At 47.2% G+C, this 10,939-nt stretch overlaps 1 protein-coding gene across 1 annotated transcript; it reads left to right on the top strand.

Annotated features, from left to right (window-relative positions):
• The first annotated feature begins 425 nt into the window (after window positions 1-425).
• LOC135253565 (armadillo repeat-containing protein 1-like) lies at window positions 426-9,687 on the top strand. Its single transcript, XM_064333001.1, has 6 exons — window positions 426-590; window positions 1,864-1,955; window positions 4,334-4,523; window positions 4,899-5,015; window positions 5,111-5,185; window positions 6,499-9,687. Exons 1-6 carry the CDS (start codon window positions 426-428, stop codon window positions 6,688-6,690), a joined length of 831 nt encoding a protein of 276 aa, XP_064189071.1. The 3' UTR covers window positions 6,691-9,687.
• The last annotated feature ends 1,252 nt before the right edge of the window (window positions 9,688-10,939 follow it).

Genomic DNA, 10,939 nt, shown 5'->3' with positions numbered 1-10,939 from the left:
CAACAACTGGAGTGCAAGGCTAGCTAGCCAATGTAGTGTGGCCTTGCTGGCACGAGAAAGTGATACATCGCTAACGTTAGCTAGTAACTATGCTAGTTTTGCTACAGCTTGGGATCTGACTCCATAGTGCAGCTCGTTGTGCTTAGGGTGAAAAGATTATTGGCTAAAGTTAGCTAGCAGTCCACTTGAATGCAATTGGCTATCCAACTGGTTTTGGTGGATAGCTAGCTAATCAGCTAAATGTTCCATTTCTAATGCTTTTGTGGGTAGCTAAGTAGTTAGCCTACGTTCCTAGCCAGTTATCTTACCTTTCATTTGACATAGCTTGTTGACTGGGGGGTTTAAGGTTTCTTGGTCAGTGCTGATGCTTCTGTTCTATAGCGCAGGTAGCCAGTTTCCATGTGCATGGCACACTGAGTGACCACATGATGAGCGGGCAGCCGGACGCGCTTGCCGTGGTGAACCAGCTGCGGGACCTAGCCGCTGATCCCCTCAACAGGCGACCGATTGTCCAGGATCAAGGCTGCCTGCCAGGCCTCATCCTGTTCTTGGACCACCCCAACCCACAGGTGGTCTACTCTGCACTTTTGGTAAGGCACTCATGCACAACAAGGACGTGTTCTTCAGATTGTGTCACATCAGTCTCTTCCTGACATCTTTGTTAACCCTGTGTAATCTACTGTAACCTGCGGCCATAAGACACAGCACTTCACTACTGTACTTGCATCACCATTTGGATTGGATTTAAATTATTATCCTAGAAGTCACTAATCAAGTTGATAAGATTTGTTTTGTGATTCTGTGCTACAGTAGGTGTCATGGCATTGGATTATGTGGGCAAATTGTTGTATTAGTTTTTCCAAAAGAGATGAAACAGTGACATGGGTGAAAGGTTATGTTTTGGTTCTCTAATAATGCTGGGACACATTGTCCTTTGTCATATTTTGGGGTTTTTTAGCAGTTTGTCAGCATGTTCAACAGGGAATCTGGCCATTGCATCTGTGTCATCAGAAATATTTGATATGGATGTACTTGCTGTGTGCTTTCGTTTTGTTTCTGGTGTAAAAGAAGCACTGATTCTTTGTGAGACAGGTAACTAAACTGAACACAGCTGAGTAGAAGAAACTGTGTCTTCAGGGAGGAAGAATATAGAATAAGACTATCAACCTTCCCAGGGACTACAGGTGAAATTAGTCTTGACTGTCCCCGACCCGTTAAATACACATAATCAATACAATAAAGTATATGTTCTGACTGATGAATGGATGCATGGTTGTACGTAGATGAAGGTGATGTTTGGTGCTTCTGCGTTCTATTGCTTAGCTATGAAATCGAGGTCATCTGTGTGCATGGAAACACAAGCACTGTGTTTCCATCAGAGCGATGCCAGGCACTCTGGCTGTGTTGATTAACGCCTAAAAGCATCATGTGACTCCCCCTACTGCTTAATGCTGTTGGGCCACAACAGACAAGCGAACAGGCAACAGCACGCATGCTCAGCAGAAATATCAACACCGCGTATTTACCCGGCAACATGTTAATGCAGGCAGCCGACTGAGGTCATCAGCCCTGGGCCCTGTTGATTTGTACCAGCGTGCCCAGCGATTTGTTGAGGAGCTGGTGAAGACGCGCACATTGAGAAGGTTGTCAGTTGCTTAAAGTGTAATTGAACCACCAAACCGTGCATGCGGGGCTGGATACAGTGCTCTGGTCTCAGTCAGGCACATGCACACATTATTGCAGGACAGCTGTGTGCCCCCTGGGGGCGCTGTATCATCGTCTGCGCTGGTTTGCGCAGTGCTGGGTGTCGTCTGCTGGCGTGTGCGGGCGTGACCCCTAGCGTGCGGCTGTGTCCTTCCCCAGGCCCTGCGCTACCTGGCAGAATGCCGTGCCAACAGGGAGAAGATGAAGGGCGAGCTGGGGATGATGCTGAGTCTGCAGAATGTCATGCAGAAGTAAGTCTCCCCTGCAGAATTCCAATGCATGGACCCTCCCCCCCCCCTGCAGAATGCCAATGCATGAACCCCCCTGCAGAATTATAATACATGCCCCCCCCCCCCCCCCCCGACCCCCAGAAGAATGCCACTGCATGTAACAGGTTTAGTCTGCAAAATTCCATAGCAAGAAATTCATTTTTCACAGGAGAATTTGGATGTTGTTGATATTAGGTTTTTGACAGTGCGTGGTTGACCTGTTGTTTTCTTTTGAGATGATTTGCTGTTTCATCCGAATTAGCTCTTTATAAAATTTTGATGATGAGTCGGTGTGCTTTTCCTTTGAGGAACTTTTGGGGGGAAAATAGTTGTAAAGCAAAGTCTGCGCTATTGTATGCTGCCCCCTTGTGTTTCTCTGATGCATGGCTCATATGGGCATGTGAGCATGTGCAAAATTCTCCGTGTTCTCACAGTCTATGGTTCGCACTCGAGAGCGTGTCATGCAGGAGCATCCACTAGAGGGCGGTCCGTCAAAGTACCGGTTCAGAATATTTTGGGGGAGTGGCATCCAGGTTCTCGAGTGAGGGTTTTGGGAGGGACTGTGGCGATAGGCCACTGCTGTTAATAATTACGCTGTTGGACTAACGTGCCAGCAGTTGGCAGCGCGCTGTTGATTCTCGTCCCCGGAAGGCCCTGTAACTGGCCAGTCACTTCAGTTAGGGTTGCGCTCGTCAAACAGTGCCCCGGAGTTCCAGCAGGCCCCGTCTTATCAGTCCAAGCTCTGTGACTTTGGTAGAGGTCGTTCATGGCTGGAGTCTCTGTGTGGGCTCTCGCACAAAGTCTGGCTCAGACTTGGGGCCTGACTCGAGCCACGTTTCTCTGTGTTCCTCACGAGCAGGTGCTTTTTTTTTTGTTGTACCCACTTTTTCGGAAGAAAAGTTTTGAGACCTCCATTTGCATATTTACATACGTGTTTTTTGTTCTTAGGGGCTGTTATTTAATCCTTTCTAAGGGTAATGGGTAAATTATTTGGGTTCGGTTTGCAACCCAAATGCAAAACCAGTAAGTTTAATTTGCTCAGAGCCTATAGGGGGCTCTGGAATTGTGCTGTGGAGCAGATGCCTTTTCCAGTCACGAAGCGTGAATGATATGCTGGTGACATGGCCCGTGTTTTACGGCCCACGGGCGCATTTCCGAACCCTTCTGGCACTACTGACCTCGTACGAATGTGCCAAGAGAGCTGCTGTTTTTTCCCCCCCCTCCCCTTTCTCTCTCCCTCAGCAAAGCTGAATACAATCTGTCAAAAGCAATACATTAAAAACGGCGTCCAATTTGTGGGAACGGCGATGATGGCGCTTTGCTATGCTTATGCACGCTATTACACTGTTGACCCCGACTCCGGCTGTCCGCTCCGTTTCCGTCTTGCATCGATTGCCCCGTGCATTACGTTTTCTCCACAGTCGCGGGAGAAGCAGCCAGGGTCAATCTGAGACGGGAGAGTGGTTCTGTGAAGCCGGGCCAAGATCAGTGTGGGGGCAGTGTGGTGCAGTGTAATGGTTTTGGAACTAGGCTTGCAACAAAGAGGCTGCAGGTTTGATTCCCAAGTGGGGCACTGCTTTTGTCTCTTTGAGTATGGTATGAAACCTGAATTACTTCGCAAAAAATGCCAGCTGTATGAATGAATAGAGTCTGCAAAATGGCTAAAGTGTAGGCTAAATGGACAAATGGATCAGTGTGTCAACTGGAGGGCAGGCGCTTTGGCGGCCTCGTTAGAGATCTGATCAGAATGAGCATTGGTGTGGGTTGTGTTGTTGTGTGGCCCTGCAACCTGTATGGTTTACCAGTCTGTTAGGGCGTCTATTTTTACAGTGGAAAGGTTAGCGTGCGACGGCCCTGTCAGTGCTGCTCTGTGAAGCCGGTCAGACCAGAAACACCCCCCCCCCCCCCCCCTTCACAGCTGCATTGTTCTTCTCCCTTTGGGTGCAGACATGACCTTTTTAAAGGGCTCTGCAAAATGCATGAGCACTGCTGAGACATGGCATCCGTTCTGACCTACACCCTGCTGATGTGCTAGATGTTCTCCACATTATCATTTATTTTTATTTGCCATTACATCATTTCACAAGTTCACTTCCAGTATGTTCTGTGAGTGTTTTCATGACTAACCAAAAATTTGGTTTGAAACCTGTTGTGATTGAAGCATAATGTTGCGCTCTTACGCTCCATTTTATAAAGCTACAGGGTTTCACACTGCAAAAATATGCATAAAAGTTCAGAAAATTGGCTGAATCTGCATTGAAGCGTGCATGTTGACAGACAGTTGTAAATAACAGTGATTTGTCATTGGTTGAAGAAGGTAATTTGGGATTTGGACCTTTCCAAACTCAACCCCCCTTCAGGCCCACCACTCCTGGTGAGACGAAGCTGCTGGCCTCGGAGATCTACGAGATCCTTCAGGCGTCAGGCAAGGCGGAGGCCGAGCAGGTGGACGGCGCCGCCTCCTACCGGCGCAAGGCCCAGTTCTTCCTGGGGGCCACCAACAAGCGTGCCAAAACGGTGGTCCTGCACATCGACGGCCTGGACGACCCCGTGAGTAATCCCCTCCCCCCCGCTCCTCCGCCCGTCGCCGCAGATAAAGGCCCTTCCGAGCTGCGGTCCCACAGCGCCTACCTGCTTAGCGCATGCTGCCAAGCGTGAGGGTCACCGTTTCTAAGTGTCAGGGATTTGAACAGCGCGGCACTTACGCCCAAGACGTGCTCCCTCCGGGTCTGCGGCACCTGCCCCGGCCCCGTTCCGTAAGTCAGCAGATTTCGCGGCAGGCTGATAATGAATTAAGGCCACCCATCCCTGTGTAATTGTGCTTGAGATGGTCAGAGGGGGCGGTGCTCAGTCAGCGAAGGCTCACCAGGCTCGGATGGGGCACGGGTTTTCCTTTTTTTTTCCGACTCGCTTTCTCTGTCTCAGAGTCGGAGGGGCCTCTGTGAAGAAGCGCTCCTGAGGATCAGGGGCGTCATCAGCTTCACCTTCCAGATGGCGGTCAAGAGGTGCGTCGTCAGGATCAGGTCGGACCTGAAGGCAGAGGTGAGTCTGGGCATCGGGCCTTCCAGTCAGTACTAGGCATTGTGGGACAGGGTGGGGCTGGTGGGCGGGACTAAATTGGATCTTCTGTTCCACAGGCCCTGGGCACTGCCATCGCCTCCACCAAAGTCATGAAGGCTCAGCAAGTGGTAAAGAGTGAGGAAGGTGATGAGGTGAGTAGTCCGTTATACTGCAAGGCACATACACAGATACAGTAGAGCTTTCAGTACAGTTGAGTATCATCCCAGATTTTCAGTTGTAAATGGTAAATGGTAAATGGACTTCATTTATATAGCGCTTTTATCCAAAGCGCTTTACAATTGATGCCTCTCATTCGCCAGAGCAGTTAGAGGTTAGGGGTTAGGTGTCTTGCTCAAGGACACTTCGACATGCCCAGGGCGGGGTTAGAACCGGCAACCCTCCGACTGCCAGACAATCGGTCTTACCTCCTGAGCTATATCGCCCCGATATATCGCCCCAGTTGTGACAACATTGTTGAATGCGCTTGACCTTTTATGGTCAAAAAGTGTCCCTGGCACCCAGCATCCCTTCACAATAGCACTTGATGCCTCAAACGGCTTCAGTGGTGACCAGAATGTTCACCATTGTATCCGTCACCATCTTGCAGTGGTCAAGGGGGTTTGCTGCCCATCGCAGAATGTGAACGGGCAGCGTTACAACAGGCAGCCGAGAGCTCTGTGGCCCAGGCCATTGATCTTTACTCCCCCTGGAAGCAGAGTGCTTCTCCAGGCTGGTTGAGGTCTCGGCTGGGGCCCGCGTGCCAGCGAAGGTAACCGCTGGTTTGTCAGCCTCTCCTCAGCCCCGTGGTGAGAGATGAGAGAGATGCAGCTTGACGTGCTGAGCTCATGAGGTCTGTCTGCCCGGGGTGTTTTCCCCTCAGCCGGCCCGCAGAGCCGCTCGCTCGCCGCCCGGCGACGTGATCAGTCCCAGGCAACGCGTAGGGCCTGGGAGCGGCGTGTCAGAGCCGCGGGCCGCCCGCGGGCCCCCACGCGCCCACGCAGGGACCCGCTTAGGCAGCGCTTCTGCCATAATTAAATTACTACTCCTCGTGTACTGTTGGAAGGACGTTCGCCACCTGGAGGTGCGCAGCCTCGACCTGAAACGTCCAAGTGCTGAGGCAGTAGCTCCTGGTACCGCATTGCTGCGTCTGTCAGGCCTGCTGTTCTGCTGTTGGCCAGCAGATGGCAGAGTTGGATGAATTATCATTAGACAGTGCAAACGAGAGGATGTTACACACAGTAGCTTTTGAGTTAATGAAAGATCTGTGGGAGTACTTCAGAATGGGACAATTTACTATTTTTAAAAATTGTAAAAAAAAAAAGATGCAAACACTTCCTGTTCTGGTGTCTCACTTCACTGGAAAATATTCTGGAAGACTTAACTAAGATAAAAATACATTTAGTGCTCAAAATATGCATTCATTCCGGCTGGCTAAGCTGTGTGTGTCTGTGCCTGTGTGCGTCAGGTGATAGTCCCGTTCCAGGAGGATGTCCTGGTGGTGGTGGAGGAGAACACTGACCTCCCCGACTACCTGCCGGAGGAGGAGAGCCCCTCCCGGGGGCTGGACAAGGCGGTGTCGCGCGTGGGCTCCATGCAGGATGGCGTGGGCTGGCTGAGCGCCGCCGCTAACTTTCTGTCCCGCTCCTTCTACTGGTGACAGTGCGGCCGCCGGGGGCCTCTGGGTAACTGTCCGCTCCGGGGGCCGCGAGTCGCCGCGGCGCCGGACCGCCGGGCGCGGCTCGCAGTGATCTCGAACGGGCACACACCCGCAACATCCGCATGCCGTGCTGCCCGCGTCCATTCTGCACAGAGCCACTGGAGGGGGAGAGCGCCACCACCAGGCTCAGAGCAGGGTCCTGATCTAGAGCAGGGTCCGCGCTGGAACAGGATCCTCATCCACTTTATTTACGTGGGCTGTAAATCAAAAAATATGTCTCCGGTTCTTTTATTGGTCTATTTCTCTAAAGTCCGAAACGTGTTGTGATAGAAGCTTTAGCGTGGGCTTGCAGTGGAGCCTTGAGCAATGTGGCAGAGCACACTGATGAAACGGGTCGAGCAAGGAATGTTTTGAATGTTTTTTTTTTTTAATTAATTTTTTTTTTTTTGCATGAGTTTTGTTGCTCTTATGTTGTGGAATTTTGAATTTAACTTTCACTTAGTTCATTTGTTATTTTCTAATCCGCAGATTTTTAATTTTAGATTTTTAAATAATTTTTTCCTCTGTCCAATGCATGTTTTACTTGCATGTTTTTTATTTTATTTTATTTTTTTAACTTTTCAGCATGTGCCCCTAATGTCTTTGTATTCCCTAGCTCCTTGAGCTTTCCCCTCCGTTCAGACCTTCAGTTCTCCAAGGACACCCGCTGTATTATCGGTGGTGCAGATTGTAATCGCTGCAGCGGCTCTGTGCTTTTTAATGCGTAACCCCTGTATTTGTAGAAATTAAATAAAAAAAACAATTGCTGCTATCTAGCTGAAAGAACAAGATAATTGCTGCTGATGTGTATTAGACGAGGAGCTGTGGCAATAGGTACCTTTATTCTCACTGCATTACCTCTCTCTCTTCCTCTAATATAAGTGATGTGGAAATGAAATGTGCCCCACAGTATTCTATTCATACTAGCAGTGTGAGTAGGCTTGCCAGGATTGGATGTGTTTGTGAAGTGAGTGCTTATCAAGGATTTCTAATGAACTTCAATTTACCAGCATATGAAAAAAAATTGATATAACTAGAACAATGAATGAAATCACTTTTGAATGTAATCGACCTGTTGTATGTTTATACAACAGGTTGAATTTTCCAAGCAACTACATAGTCTGGATAATATGGGGGTTATTTGTTTTAGCGTGTTATGTAGACTTGTACTTGTTTGGATAAAATGAGTGTATGTTACATTACATTACATGTAATGTAATGTTCCTAAAATATAACCAGCTAAAGGGCGCTATATAGTTTTGTTGTTCTGACATGAAATGAGGGTACATTCTGCTATTCTTTATTGGTTTCCTTTAAAACAATTTGCTGATTCACTTGTTTCCATTTTTAAATTGGTATATTTGAGAGCTGTGTGCGAGAGACATTGTGAAAATAAACCGCAATAAACCTGTAAATATATGCTGAAAACAAAGATTGATTATATCTGTAAAACTTGGGGAATTGACAGGCTTAGGTATGAATTTATGAACTGTGGTTGCTGCCATGTGTAGCACTTAGCTTTTAGCTCGAGCAGCAACGCTGTTCATGTAGCCTCCATAGCGCTTTTCATTTCGTGTCGTTTTCAGCCACTTGCATAATACTCTTCCCCTGAGTCCCCTACTCTCATCGCGAGCCTGCCTAAAAAAAAAGATCAGATCAGAAATTCCCCGTGTAATTGTGCTCACCGTGTGCTGCCCTTTTATCTGTACCCTCAGCGAGACTCTGTGCTTGATTGATGGACAGGAGCCGCTCGCTTGCCAAATGTGCTTTTCGTGCATGCCACCTCCTCAGTGTTATCTCCTGTGCAAACTGAAAGCCTTTCTTCTGAATTAAAATAGTTTGATTTTTTTTTTGTGTGTGCAGCCAACGGTGTCCTTAAAGCTTAAGCAGTCACAAACACGTCCGTGCCACTTTCATAAATGCTGTAGAAGCTTTTTCAGATCAGGGCAGTTGATATGTAACCGGTGCCTGGTGTTCTTGGTTGCCTTGAATGGTTTTTTTTTTGTACGGTATTGCACAAAGCCAGTGGACACAGTGCTATCCTGGGGCACCAGCCATTGCACAGAGAACCTCTGTATTAGTGCACCGTTCAGTCAGATAAGTCTGTACAGTCACAGACCCTGTCTGTGTGAAGGTCTGTGTGTGATTCTTGCCATGGTTAATGTGTGGGAATGTACTCTATTTTAAAAAAAAGTAGTTGATTGCATGTTAACAGGTGCTTATATAGACTTTTCTTTTAACTTTAATTATATTGGCATTTTTACTTTTAGTGCCATTGATTCATTTTAAAAGCGACAACGCTTGGTCATAACTCATTGTGAGTGTTTTCCATGCCTGTTTTTTTTTTCTTTTTTTTTGAAGCATGAAAGTATTTCATAAAATATATAAAGGGAAAGTATTATCTACTGAAGTAGACATACATTACTAGCAGCAGAAAAGCCAGCAAATATTTATACTGTCAAATACCAATGTAATGCCTGTTTAAATAATTCAATTTGGTACAGAGTGTGTTGTGTAATACACAATGGTACAGTATTGTATGTTATTTTTTTCACCGTCTGCCATGCACAAATCTTTCAGTTTTAAAACAGTCTGAAAATAATAATGAATGTAATATCATTTAAAATGTGTCTGATATCAGTATCATTTTAAATGACCAGATGGTGTTATCAAGGTATTCATACTTTGAACTGCCAAAACTGTATCTCCCTGTGTAACATGTTTGTGCTTCAGCTTCTCCTAGGTTATCAGTGTTCACCTATTGGAAACCATAACTTGAATGTTCACTACATTAAAAAGATTAAGCAGATCTATTGTAAATCCTCAACATTATATGTAACACATTCACTGTGTGTATGTGCTGCCTTGGGTACTGTTATAAGTCTCAAACAATTATGCCTCCCAGTTAGCAATAATGGCAAAGCGTATCAAATAAAATCTCAATGATTTAAAACCAAATATGTATGCTTCATTATCATTATTCTTATTATTCATTTTCATATCCAGTATATTTAAGGTTTTGGCAGAATTACCTGGCTAATTTTTAAAATTTGATTACTTATTATAATTCCAACATAGTAGAAAGATGTTAATGTTCCTTGGCACTGCTGTAGTGCTGAAAATACTTTTCTTTGATTCTTTTCTCTACAGTTTTAAGCACAGGAACAGGAAGCTGTACAGTTGCTGTGTGGAGTGAATGATCTTGTGTTCAATAGCTACTCAGGTAATGTACAGTGAACCTCTATTGCTAGTTACTGTGACTCTGGCTACCTGTGCCACTGGGGGGTGGGAGAGAGGTTTTGGGACCGCCCCTGTGTGTGCTGACAGCTGGATAAATGAAAAATTTAAGGATGGATTTGGATGACGCTTCGTTAAGTGATTGCCTGTGAGACGAGAGAGAAATTGTTGAGTTTTTAGAGATGATGCAACATCTGTTGAGGGTCAGGGAGGAATGCGTTTGTGAGTGCCGCTGCATTTCAGAGAAGAGACCAATCTGACACAGCTGATGACCTCCGGTCACATGAGAAATGCACACAAAACCACCTTCTGTAAAGAGGTTCAGGAGATCTCCCTCTGCAATATTGGCTGGCGCTTTCTTTTGCAGTATAAACTGCAGCATGTTCATCTGTAAAGCCTACAACTAAATTAGCTTAAAGTGATCTAATCACAAACGCAGGTGGCAAGTTAAATTTTGGAGCTGGATAACAGTTTCTGAAATTCAAACTTTTATTTAGTCAGAGTTAAGGACAAATGTTGATTGGATCTAGACTGTTTAAATGTTTATGTTATATGTATGGCAAGAAGGCATTGAGTGCTCTGTTTAAATTTCATTAGTATCCAGGGTCGAGAGAAGGTCTGTGTGTAATGATGCTAGTGAGAAGACCAGTGACACAGGAATGGGAGGCCTTTGTGTCCTGTGCAGAGGGGGCGGGGCTGGTGGATTCCCACAATGCTTTGCGTGCCTGGCGGAGCTGAAAGGAGCGGGTCTCGCAGACCGTGATTCCATCAGGCAGGGAGCCCACCCCCTCGCTAATGAGAGTAATGGCCGCAGCCTGGGGGGCTGGTGTGGAGGGGTTCCAGGGAGCGTGCCCGCACCCCCCTGCACCCCCCCCCCCGTACCGCCAGCCCTGCCCAGGCCCTCGCCGCTGACCCGCCGTCCTGCTCCTGACAGGGCCTGGCTGCTGGGGGCGAGCCCGCGGCCCCCACCGGT

This window comes from Anguilla rostrata, chromosome 4, assembly GCF_018555375.3.
Source record: "Anguilla rostrata isolate EN2019 chromosome 4, ASM1855537v3, whole genome shotgun sequence".
Taxonomy (NCBI): domain Eukaryota; kingdom Metazoa; phylum Chordata; class Actinopteri; order Anguilliformes; family Anguillidae; genus Anguilla; species Anguilla rostrata.
Note: the sequence above shows the minus strand (reverse complement) of the source record. Positions and strands in the feature narration are given on the sequence as shown.